This window comes from Ceratina calcarata, unplaced genomic scaffold (assembly GCF_001652005.2).
Source record: "Ceratina calcarata isolate Rehan_Ccalc_2016 unplaced genomic scaffold, ASM165200v1 scaffold579.2, whole genome shotgun sequence".
Classification (NCBI taxonomy): Eukaryota; Metazoa; Arthropoda; class Insecta; order Hymenoptera; family Apidae; genus Ceratina; species Ceratina calcarata.
The window spans coordinates 985,530-998,709 of NW_017177008.1; the positions used below are offsets into that span (position 1 = coordinate 985,530).

The window sequence follows — 13,180 nt, forward strand, 5'->3', positions numbered from 1 at the left end:
AAATTCGCGAACGTCGAGCCCTTTGGTTACCAACGAAGTTCATGCGTTCCTATAACAAATCGTTCTTCGGATGCTATTTACGTATTACGGAATAATAACAGATCCACGAGCCGCGTTATAAATGGACTTTACGCTCGTGCATATTTTTTCCTGGATCGTTGTTTGTCTCGCTGATTAAGATTAACGTAACGTGTTGTGTTACAGTATCTTTCCTTCCTGGCGAGCCTCTACATGCACCTAAACGTACTAGTAAACATGTGTGCACAGGATTAGAATGCGATAAATGACGAGCCCATACGATTTTTGTATTCATATTTCTTTGGATAGGAAATTTACTAGCATCATCGAACGTCATGTGGTCTCGGTTGCTCTTTGCTCGTTTGAGTACGTCCGATCGTTCGTGACCGGATTTTCGAAATTCCGTCGACACGATCAGGCTCGCATCGCCACTTGTTCACTGACCGGAGAAGCGTCGCCCGAGTGATTGAGACTCAATGATTCACGCGGCCCACGCGATTCACTGCGCCGCTATAAGTCACTAGACCGTCGTAAACACCCGATAAACGGTACAAATGTTCTTTTTTTTTTTTTTTATTTATTGCCAGACGGCCGTGCCTCGCATTATCGGTCACCGCGATATATGTTACACACGCGCTCCGCATCTCTCCTCTCTCTTTCTCTTCCTACTCCGTAAAGTTCGCCGTGGTCGGTGCGAGGCGCGGTGCCTCCGCGTTTTACCCACATTGTTCTCTCCCACGCATGTTTCCCCGTTGCTCTCTTATTCTAATTGCATTTCTTCCGCGCGTCGACTATCCGGTTTCTCCTCGATTAATCCCCCTGCCAGCCCTTGTTTTTTCCATTCATGCGAACGTGCCGGGACAACGGGAGAGCCGCTGCTTCCCGGTTTCGCCTCGAGTAGGAAAATTACCGGAGCACTGCGCGCGTGCATTCCTGTATATTGACTTTTGTTCCTCCGTTCGCCGCGACTGTTTGCGAGCGGAGATTCTTTACGGCTCGTACGGCCCATTGCTCCGTACGCAATGACCACGTTGTTTTTCTACGCGATGCATTTTCGAAAAGATGAAATCTCGTTTGGAGGTAGAAAAAAGTCCATTGGTTTAAAAGCGCCAAAACAAAATGGCACGTTTACCGAGAGCGATCGAACCGTTAAATAGTAACTCAATTCGGTGCGACGACCGGTGGGGCAATGAGAGACACCAATTAATCTGGTGGCAAGCGATTTTCGACCTGGACGAGTTAAAAGCAGAGCCGATTTATAAATGAACGCTGTCACGACGCGAGGAACCGATTTATCTGTACGAATGGTAGATGTACAGATAGAGAACGTGTCGTTTCACCCCGCCTTGAGTCACGCGTGGCGTTCACTCTCTCTTTCTTCTCCACAACACTCCGCGCCGTCGGCTTCCCTTTTCCCTCGTTTCATCTTTTTCTCACTCTCTCTCTCGCTCTCTTTTCTCCTCCTGAGCCAGTCGTACGTATCCTACAATGCAATCGATAAACCGTCGGCCCGGTTGGGATTTTTATCGACGCGCAACTTCGTAACGCACCGTCGAGCGGGAGCGTGCGCGCCGATTTCGCTCGAATTCCCGGCTAATTAGTCACGTAAGTGCCTAGATCCCGCAATCGGCGATCGCTCTGGAATTCGCCGATCAGATCCGATGATGATTGCGTTCGCGCGCCACGAACGTCGATCCGTGTCGAGACTGTTTCTGGCTTGCCCCGCTCGCGATTGCCGCCCGATAACCGGCGGGACGAATACCGTTCAGTTGTTCGCGGCTCGAGGAGCCGATTAATCGATGCTTGCGTTGTACGCCCGCTCCAAATCGAAACGTTACGTTCACCACTCTGGTCAACGCGAAACGCTTATGACGGACGTTGCCGTGTAAAAATTGTTTGTACTACAATTCTCGGGAAGTATCTCCGATATTGAAGGTTTAGGAAATCGGTTCGTTATTTTCGGGCGAGAAAAGGAAACGAGAAGGAACATTGTACTTATAATTTTTCTCGATGGTAGAATTTTTGGCTGAAAAAATGTTCGAGGAAAAAATTCCAAGCAACAATGTAGGGTGTTATCGAGGGGGAGATCGGCAAGAAAAATAAATACAGGAATTTGCATCTCATTCCTGGAAACCAGAGTAATTTCGAGAGTGCTGGCTATCGTAACGACCGCCCGGTTAATAATAATAGCTATTTAGCGTCATTTCTCTTTTTCCCTTGGTCGATGAAATTTTTCAACCCTCGCTATCAATTACAATCGCTCGCCAAGAGCAACATTGTCCCGTCTCCTCCGTTCTCTCTTTTTTTTTCTACCTGAATTAATAGCTCCTTTCTTTCTTCCGTCGACGATAAATAAGCAGGAGTGTGTTTCCTTGATATCCTCACGGATTTTGCTTGAAAAACAATTCTTGATGCCGGAAGGCTGGCGCTTGCTCGAACGACGAGATGATCACTGCGAAGCGTTTTTCGTTGCGATTCGCCCGCTAACGTGATTGAAATCATTGTTTTGTTGGACGTTGCCGGTAACGCTTCTCCATTTGCGTCAACGGAACACGCTCATTAATTAGTCGCTCGTTTATTTCCTCGAGCCCGATTGTATTTCTTGTTTTTTAGTATTCACCCGTTTATGTACGATTCGACAAAAGCTGACGATCGTCTGCGATCATTTTATCACCGTATTCTTCGTAACGCGCGTCTCGTGTGACAAAACGCCTTTCCGTACGTTCAACGCAAACGATGAGCGTGTCACACGTGGAAAAAAAGACCCATAAAAAAAATCGCGTAAAACTAGTATATACGAACGATAGATCATCCAAGGATCACGTGTTTGTTCCATTTGTCGAAGACGAGAAACGATTCTGCGACGGCTATTACGAAATGAATAAAATACGGCTCGGTGTAATTGAATTCTGAAACCGTTGAAATAAATTGGATATCCAAATTGCTGCTACAAGCTGGAGCATAAAAATTAAACTCGACGAGAAGTAATAAAGATTTCGCTCTCGCGTCGCAGAGCTGGTGGGTGGATTAATTCATATTTTTCCCTTCGCGAGAAGCAGTGGCAGAGAGAGAGAAAGGGAGAGAGCGAACGGAGTAAGAACAGTAGCCATTCTTTGGCGATTAGTCACTCGTGACTGATTTTCCAGCGGTTTTCTGGCACCGACGTTAGAGCATCGAGATCGCGCCGCCCGCGTAGAGGATGCGTTGCCTTATTCCGAGCGTGCTAAATACAAGCTTCCGCGTTTAACGCGTCGCCGTTCTTTCATCAGCGAAAATGGAATGTATTCGTGCCCTCCTTCCGTTTACTGCCTTGTCCGCGGTTTAACATTCCGGGACCATTAATTCTGTCCCGTCGTTAAGACGCTACCTAAACAGGGACGTGATTCTGCGCGTAACGATCGGTATGCGCGTGATGATCCGATTTTGTAATTTAATAACGCTACCCAGGCGCGACACCGGAAGAGAAAATTATTTCCCGAGCTTTGATGAAAAGCATGCTCGTGATAACGACATAAAAGTTGGGATTTCATATTCGCTTCAAAGGGACGCGAGGAGGCAGGGCTTAAGTACATTTTTTTTTTTAATAGCAATCACCGGCGAGAGTGGCGGAAAATTAGACCGACGAAAGCGTGAACTCCCGCAGGACGCTCGAAACGATTTGTTCAATATCGATGTAACTTTTCTGCATTACGTAAACAAGGCCGCACGTGTCGCAACTTTTCCAATTATGTTTGTACAATTGTGCTCTCTTACTGTTTTGGCTGGCGCGCGTGCACGTGTGGACGCGACGATGAATATACATAAGTTGTTAAATTAGCCATTAAATTTAAATTATTATATAATCGTTACGTTTTACCCAGTTCGGATTTGCAAATTTCACAATTTATACTATCTCGCGATTCCTATTTTTGAATTTCATTGCGAGGATAGAGGCTCGTGAAATCGAGCGACGATATAATAAACTCTTTCTAATATTAACTACGTTTATGCTTCGGACACTGATTTCGTCCTCGGCTGCTCAACGAATCTTCCCCTGCACGTCCGTGGCTATGCATACAGTAGATAGAGGAAGAAAAGTCTTATCCGTTATTTCGGAAGCTAGGCCGTCGTTTCACGGAGGAGGCCGGGGACTCGATTGAGGCAAACAATGATTCGACTATTCGAAACGGCGCGGAGTCGCGTATATTTCAGTATTCGGCGGCCTTCGCCGAAGCTACCAGACCTCGACAAAGAGAAAGGGAGCAGGAGAGGGGAAAAAAAGGGGAACAAGGATTTGTTTTCATTGACATACCAGAGCGGAGCTCGGCTCGCTTTCGTAAAAATCTATTTTCGCGCGCTAATTATGTAGCAACAGCGACAAACACGTCACGGAGGCCTCTCTCCCTCTCTCTTTCTTTGTCGTACTCTCTTCCCTCTCTCGCGCTCTCGCCGACGGTACATTTCGTCCTCTGTGCTGCGCGGCGTCGCGTCGCGTCGCGCCGCTTAGTCGGCGAGGAATGATTGTTTACATTGCGACGAGGCACTGGAGCAAACGATCACGATAATAGGCGCTCCAAGTTCGATGACTGCATGACAGTGGAAACCTTCCATCTGGATAAAAGGTTTTTCCTTCACGGAGTCATCTCGCCGGACGAAGGATCGACCGCAGAAGAGAGACGATCTCTCGTAGTCTTTCCATTCGCGCGTATCCTTTGTTTACCCGAGTCGTGTGCTCCGATCTCTGCGGGGCTCTTCCGTAGTGGAGTTAGTCATCCAACTGGCACAGACCATCCTCGTGATTTTCATTGAGTCAAGTCGAGTGCTTATTTATTCGGTATCACGACAAAAATGATTGCATCGATAACGTTCAAGTCCCTCGCGACGAATTGTTATCGATTCTTCGTACGCAAACATAAGTTATGCAAACAATAATATTCATAGTCTTGGATCGATTTGCAAAAGTTTACCGCGTAGAAGGATCTCAGGTTCGACTTTCTAAGTCGACGAACAGATATCTTTGCAGGCTCGAGAGGTGTTTAAGTGTCGTCCAAATAGAATATTAGGAAGACCGACTCGTTCGACGAGAACGAAGCAGGATAAACGCTATCGATGGTGTTTACGATTCAAGGCGAGCCGATCGTGGCCGCTTTAGTTTCGACGATAATGTATCCAAGGTGGTCAGGTAGATGACTCAAAACGGAGCGCATAAGTATTTACTTACGCACGTACGTAAAAAGAGCACGCGAATGGGTTCGAGGTCCGGCCGTTCGATTGAAACATTTCTAACCGCGAATGACTAGATGCTGACTCGCGGTGAAACGATTCAACAACAGACAATTATTCATTTAAAAGAAACGATAATGCCAGCTGATTCGTGGAAGAATCAACAACTGCGAAACTCCGTTCTCGGTATGCTGGACTTTGTCGTTTCGTCGCGACTGGTCTCCTCTGCGTGCACATCTCTTTCCCTCTCCGGGACGTGTAAACAAGATACGTATCAACGACTGAACGTCGGACAACAATATTATTAAATGGACTAGTCGCGGATTATTAATCGATGTAGTCGACAGCCGGGTGCTGTCGTCAAACGTGGCCCGACCACGCAGTTGCGTGCACCGTCGACGTAGTTCTCCGTGAACAAATGGACCGAGATTTGTAAAACGAATTGCCATCGTCAGCGGTGCTCGGGGGACATTCGTCACGGCCCCGAATTGAACGGCGAACGGCGCGGCGTTGACAGAAACGAAAGAATTTTTAACACCGCCACGCTAATTCACTCGCATTTAGACGACGCTGTAAACAATTCTTTTTTAATGTAAAAAATGTACTTTGAACAATGAAATCGCGAGGCTCCGGGCAATTATTCCGACGATATTTAAATTCGTATTGGGAGATAAACGGTAGAAAATGGAATATAATTGGTCTGTAATTATTTCTTGAAAAACTCGGCGGACGTTCCGATTTCTCGTAAGATGACATTGTCAATTCGATAATCACTTTCGTCGTGCGAACGCGATTCTTCCCTCGTCACCGGGTTACACAATCCCATTGTAGAATTATTTGTCGTGCGATTTGAGATTTATAGGTGCTCGTACACACATACGTACGAGTAATCACACGATACACAGCGAAGAGGTATCGTGGTCGATGTACTGCATTCTTGAGATTACGCGTGAACTACTTTTCGAGGGAATGTGCGGCGATAAAAATTTTTTATCACCGCCCGTTGCGTGTTCGATTGTATCGAGCGTGCCGTGATTAGGTTATCATTCGATGTTTTGAAAAATGCCATCGAGCGATAGAACCAATAATCAACAAATGCGATAAGAATAATATCGGAAGCTCGTTCCCTCGCAAAACAGACGACTCACTACTACCTACAGGAAACAATAACAACCTCGATGCATTAGAGCGAACGCGTTACACAATCGCGGAACGAAAACTTGACAGCGATTCGAACGACGCGACGTATGTAGCTCGAGTCGATGATTAGAACGAGAACATTCAGGCCCGGGGTCAGCAGACCCGTGTAAGAGTTTCATTCTCTCGCGTTCGCAGACGAAGATGAATGAACATAAAAGGAGACTTTAAAAGGACACGCGCGCGCGTTCGAGGTGCATAGTAAGAGAAGAGGGATTGTTAAGTGGCAGTGGCGAAGAAGAACACTGAGGAAGGAGTTCGTCGGGGATACTCTCCGGAGAACCGACCGGATGCAACGCCAGAATGGGAATGCAAGCCTCCGCGCGCGCAGAAGTCCGTTACTCGCGTCGGGTATTTCCCAGAATGCGACTATAAACAAACAAACATACTGGGAGCGGGAGAAGGAGGGAGAGAGAGAGAGAGAGAGGGAGACGGGGCACTGCGCGCGTGTGATCCGCGCCCTCCCTTCCAAGGCAACACCGACTAGCCAGAGCTTCCACCGCGAAGGAAGGGGACCCGACCCGAGAATACTGGCGCCGTCGATGAGTAACCCCACCAGGGGCGCCGCGCATGCGTATCCCGTGGGATTCTCCAGACGTCTCTCACCGCCAGGCTCCCGACTCCCCTTACCCCCCGCGCCGTTCTCCTCTCCTCTCCTCTCTTCTCCTCTCCTCTTCTACGGCGGCAGTCGAATTTGCACGTAAAGTTGCTCCGTACGTTTGCCCGCAACGACAAACTATCCACTGTGTTTACCGTCGATAGCGTGCCGATTTTTTGCAGAAACGATCGAATTTAAAATGGCTGCAGATCGGCGCTATCGTTCATGATTTTCAGATTCCTCTTAACGCGGGAAGGGAACGGCTACGTTCCCGGGAAATGGTGCGTCGCGCAGGAATGCGTAACGTCTCTCTTTCGAGCTGTGTACTACTGTTTCGTCCGTTGTCGAATACTTGAAATTTTATCGTGCTTTCCTCGGCCGACATGACGCGTTCAAGAGTAACGTACACGTACGTAGGCGCAATTATCGCCGTTTTAAATTTCACGCGATATTTCCTAGCTCGGTGAACTCGAGCACGGTCGTATTCGGTATGACGTCATACGTCGACAACGGTTCTCCAAATGTATTACTTAGCTGGCTGGGATCACTCGAATCGCTAATTCTCTTAATCATTCGCGACGGCGTATGAACCGGCCGAGATTTCGAAAATATTTCCCCGAAGAAATTTAACGGGAACACGCGGCAAAGCGAATGATATTTATCTCCGTCGTCGACTTCTGTTTCTCGTTCCACGGTGGTCGGGAGAAGGAAAAAAGGGAAAAACGAGCGTACCTGTGGGACAAGGAGACGGTGGAAGAGAGAGAAGGCCCGGTGTTGGTGTCTCGATGCTTTCATTGCAATTTTCGCACTTGACCGCAGGGGTAAAGCGTGCTTTACGGACCGCGGCAAGATTACCATCGACGTTGGTGGTAGACTGTCTACCCCTCCGTTGCTCCCACCAACATTCCCGGATGCGGATCTCGACGTCAGTGGGGGGACATCGAGAGTGGTGGAAAAGGCGTCGGATGGTGGGGCAGCTTGCCGCCAACGAACGACCCGTGGTGGGGGGAAAGCGCGGGTTAGCAGCCGGGATACGCCAGGCGTAGAATTCAGTAAGCGAACGGCTCTCAACAGCCACGAATGTGTTTTTCGTTCTTCGGTTCCCGCGCATTCAATATACATAAGTATATATGTACTCGAGACTGATCCGAAAGAAACATAATCGAGACGCTGTCGGAAATCCGCATCGTAACATCATCGTAACGTACAATCGCGACACACACGTATATTACCCGGTTCAACAAGAGTTCATTGACGCAAAAATCAGTTAATTCGGTTTAAAATCATCATTCGGTCCAACATTTCGGTTCTTCAACCTTTCGTTTCCCGCAACTGTGGCTTTAACAATTCAAACTGGATTCCAACAAGCAGTACGTGTCGCGATTACATCGCGGCTACCGGAGGCTTAAAAAATTATTCAAGGTAAGAGAGACACATAGGTACCGTAATCGTAAACCGTGCTACGCGGCCGAGATGAGATGAGACGAAAATCGAGGATTGGGAATGTGCGGTCAAAGTGTTTTGTACTACGAATGTTCAGGCATGTCCGTTCCGTTCTCACGGAAACGAGACTTTTGGAGACCTATGTCGATGATCAGTTCGCGATCGCCAGGACGAGATGTTGTGAACGACGCTTACGGAATTTATCGTTGCGAGCAAGAGTAACGTTCCCTTGGTCGATCGCGCGCGCCATGTAGGGTCCATTGTTTATGCCTCGCAAAATTCGCCGTTGAGTTCCTATACTCGGGAAATGGGAGCAGGTTGCTCGACGCTTTTCTGTTCGGCAAAATATCTGAGAATCCTCCGAAGCACCGTTCCCACGGATCGCGAATACCGCTCGAGAGAGGAAGGAGCGTGTGGCAACTTGCTAACTTCAAAGGCGCGTCTTTCTTGCAGTGACCGTGCTCGGCAATTATTTCGTTGCGGCAATGTCGGATAATTCTCATCTTTCTCCCGTTCTCGTCCTCGTCGATTCATCGATTTTTGACAGAAAATCACGCGGAGTTCTTCCGTCGAAACGTCAAAACGTCTAGTGGAACAGGAAACATTTAACGTTCCTCGCGAAGTCGACGTGTTCGTCTGAAATTTTGTTCGTGATCCGCGTGTGGGGAAAGAATCTCGCCCAAGCGATTTCTCGGAATTTCTCGAAATAGAAAAGAAATCAGTATACCTGGGATTTTCGGCGAGATCGGTTATACGCATACCGGGTGGGATATCGACGGACAAAAAAACCCAATGGCACGTAAATTCGGTGCCGAAAAAATAGGCGGGAGGTTAACAGACTGGGCCGAGGCATGAATAATTTATGCTCGCTCGAATTTTAAATAAATTCACCGGAAGCCCTCCGGTATCAAAACAGGCGTAAACACGACGCGACGCGGATTCGAAAATTTCTTGCGTCTACCATTGAACATTATCTTATCTATAAAATTAGTAGGTACCCTCTTGACGTCGAACAAAAGGAAAATTGCTTAGTGACGGATGTATATTCGATCGGTACAAAGGTTTGTTGGAAAAATTCCGTGACGCGTTTATTTACAAAATCTGTATTTCCGTTTGAACCAGATACAAGTGGTTACTTCCGCGATGAAGAAACATCGGTGAACCGAACGAATATTTGTTAACAGCGTCAGCTGAGATCTTAATTAATCGCAATTAATCTCGATGCGTCTCGTCGAGCGAAACAAAATAATTTCGAATCTTCCGAGATAAAAGTCCACGAGCGGATAACGTACAAAGCGAAATTCGTAGTGGGTCCTCGCGCGTGTGAATTTATCGGTCGGTTACGGCACGATAATAATCGCGTTTCGGCAATGCGAGCAAATTGGGAATGCTGGGAAGCATCGAGCCATGAGAATCGGTCGCGAGGTCGAACGCGATACACGTGAACTGCGAGTGATCGCAAAATTCCGCTACGTTCCAGACCAAGAAAGAGGGAGAGAGAGAGAGATTGTTATAGTGTTCATCGCGGTCCGCTCGGCGCGACCAAAAAAACATGTTTGGATCGACCGCTTGTTTATACGATAGGATGTAAAAGCAAACAGTTTCGTGGCCGTCTTGCCCTCGACGTAGTCGCCGCTGCGTTTATCTCTCGGCGGTATTCCAGTGGAAAAAAGGAACAGAAATGTTGATTTATGCAGAGAATTAATTACAGGATAATGTACGTTTTTCAAATCCTGCGATTTCGATTAGCTATACTCACCTGTTTACGACCACGCTTTACCAGTCTATCCGCTACATCATGTAACAGCTCCTCCTTCCCCATGAGGCTTGTAAACAACCCCAAGGCAACACGCCTTAGAATTAGTTTCCTCGTCTAGTATTGATTTCAGTCACATCTTTTTATGATACAATCTGCGGAGAGACAGACTCCTTTGCACATTATTCCTGTTGCACGTTGATCGCATAGCTTTGGTGAATGTGCTTTTCCAATGATCCGAATCGAACGATGATAACGGTTATACAAAGATTAGAAACGTTATTGTCATCCTTTTAACCTGTTGCACCTCTATAAACAGGAACAAAGTCGAAATACAATATTCGAGAACGACTGTTGCTTCTGCTCTTATTCTGAGAAGAGTGCATCAGGGTTAGCGACTAACGCTTCTAAAATCGAAATAGTATGCCCACTAATGAACTGAAATTCGCAGACGCACGCAACGCGAAAAGAAAACGTTCATTTCTTTTCACCAAATCGAAACTCGTGAACATAAAAAAAAGGAACAGTTACATATTATTTTATAAGGTAATGTCAGTATTTAATGAAATTTGTTATGTTCAATATGCATCGGATTATAATTTAAGTCGGATCTTTCTTCGCAAACTGACGTAGAGCCCTTTTATCGGTCTTTCTCTACGGACGCAGTTCGGCGTGTTCCAATTTTGTCGCGCAGTCCGCGCGCGACACGTTTCTCAGCGTCTGCGAATGCAAAACATCTCATTCACGGGCAAAAGTACTGGCCGCCTGCGCCAATAGGCGTAGTCCCTTCTGGTAGCCGACAAAAAGCTTGATGCGACCTAGGGTAGGGGTATATACACGATCATTTCTCTCTTTCTCCGTACCTCTCTCTCTCCCTCTTTCTCTCTTCCCGGCATGTCGTCCGTCTTCTCTTCTCCTAGCGTTCGTCTGGCGCGCGCAGCGTAAGAGGAAAGAAGGAAAAGAGAGGAAAGCGTCGCGTCGCGTACCATCGTCAGGGTGCAGCACTCGGCAGTAGCGTTGCATGAAAAACATAACAGATACCGCGAGCCTGGAACGGCAAAGAGGGCACGCAAGCCACCGTGTAAACGAGAGAGATGGGGAGAGACGGCGGCGTTGGCGCAGAGCGCGCGTTACAAGGCGCGCGCGGAGAGAGAGAAGGAGACGCGACGAACAAGGCTAAAATTAGAATGTCCGTTGGAATGCTGCTGGGTTTTGTATACAGGGTGATTCAGCGATCGCGGGTGTAAGAGATAAAGATGCAACGACGTCGATAGATAGACAGATAGAGAGGAAAGGTTTAAACAGGCGCGGAGTTGTTAGTATTTTTAGGGAGAGATCGATCCGTTACGCGCGCATCGCGTCTCGTCTTCCGGTGAATTGTCCTCCGATATTGCGACGACGGCTGTTGGATCCTGCTTGTATTTTTCGATACGAAACAGGTGAGAACAGCTCGAGTTCGTGCCCTCTCCACCGATCGGCGGAAACAGACCGCGTCCTCGAGACCACTCGCTTCGCACGAAGGGTGGGAACGCGAAAGTGTCACAGGGTCATCATCCAACAGAAATGTCACTCGAATATAAAGATCTTCGCTTGTCATCCGTTATCTGGATTCGTTTTCCATCGCTTCATATTTTTTATTACTTTCCATTCACTCGACGTCAAAGCATTTCCGTGGACTGTATACCCCGATACATACCTATGTATGTATGTAGATGGTATTTTTGAATGGGCATAAAATTTGCGAGTCATCTTTCGAGATGGTTAGCGTACGCATAATGTTCTTAGAATCGTCGTCACTCGAACGAGAGAAGTGCGGTTTATTTTAAATGGATCGCGCGCTCCCGAGATACCCTCGAGAATGGCAGGTATCTACGATCTAAGCAAATTGCGAGGTCGTCTGGTGGGACGTTAGTCGGCATATCGATTATCCGAGGCCCCCTCTGCTCGAGGAGACTTCTCCCGTTGATATCTAGTCGATCGACGTTCCTCTCCTATCTCTTGCGGTATTCGTCGATGGTTATATCCCCTTTGCTCGCTCTACAGGGAAGGCGGGAGGTAGAAGTAAGTAGACGAGAGTCAGGGGACCAAGGAATAGATAAGCAAATAAATAAACTAGCGGGGCAAAGCGAAAGCCAGCGAAGCAGAGGGAGTAGGGCCGCGTGCGGTGGCTCTCTCAGGCGCAAATGCTCGACGAGGTCGACGTCCTGACACGGATGGTTGACGCCGTGGGGCCCGCCTCGTAACCGGCCTGGGAAGAAGAACGAGGAAAGCTGGCCAGATAAAGAGGATGAAAGAAAGGGCCTTGCGAACTTGCGTTTTCATTCTTCTAAATATAAATCCCTCCTATCTTCCTTTACTCTAATACCGCAGCTCTCCTGGTTGGTCGGTCCGTTCTCTCTTTTCCCACAAATTTCTTGATTAATTCGTCGAACCCTTCTACGGACGGGGCCATCAGCGGCACACTGTAATCTCGGTGCCGCGTCCTCGTACTCTTCTTTGTCATTCCCGGCGAAATTTAATTCGAGGAATTCAATAGTCGATAATAGACGGCTCGAGTTTGTAAACACGGAATCGTAGGTTGTAATTCTTCAGATAGAAGGTTTTAATCTTCCCGCGTAACCGTATAAAAATCTTACGGACGCCCATGATGTATATACATTGTCATAAATGAAACCAGAAGACGTTTGTTTGAAAATTCCAAATGAACATTGGCACTTATCTTCGCGTTATTTCCCGTAGCCTGAGAGTCTTTTATCCTATCATCTTCGGACCTCTTTTCCGCTGTTCGTTCATTCTCTGCAAACTGTGTCGATGGATACTTCGATCACGTTGTCGCCTTGGCGGGTACCAAAAAAAAAAGTATCTTGCAACGAGCGTATTTCCTGTCTATTTCGAAAAGCTTGTTTGGGGAGTCAACGAGCGTGCAGGTTTGGGAAACGGTCAAAGACTGTTCATCTGGGACGGGA

General features: G+C 47.5%; 2 protein-coding genes across 6 annotated transcripts in view; one reads left to right on the forward strand and one right to left on the reverse strand.

The window, feature by feature from the left end:
• The window catches only part of LOC113464891 (uncharacterized), a 58,095-nt gene extending 49,969 nt beyond the window's left edge, over positions 1 to 8,126 (reverse strand). The window contains exon 1 of the mRNA XM_026817470.1: positions 7,748 to 8,126. Within this exon, the coding sequence (XP_026673271.1) occupies positions 7,748 to 8,126 (379 nt within the window). The remainder of the gene's footprint in view (positions 1 to 7,747) is intronic.
• Positions 1 to 13,180, forward strand: part of Pdk1 (Phosphoinositide-dependent kinase 1) — a 330,571-nt gene that overhangs the window by 310,016 nt on the left and 7,375 nt on the right. The window contains exon 1 of one of the 5 annotated variants that reach the window (XM_026817465.1): positions 8,069 to 8,437. The exons of the other annotated variants lie outside the window; for them this stretch is intronic. The gene's annotated coding sequence lies outside the window, so the exon portion shown is untranslated. Of the gene's footprint in view, positions 1 to 8,068; positions 8,438 to 13,180 lie in introns of those variants that run through there. 5 annotated transcript variants of the gene reach the window in all.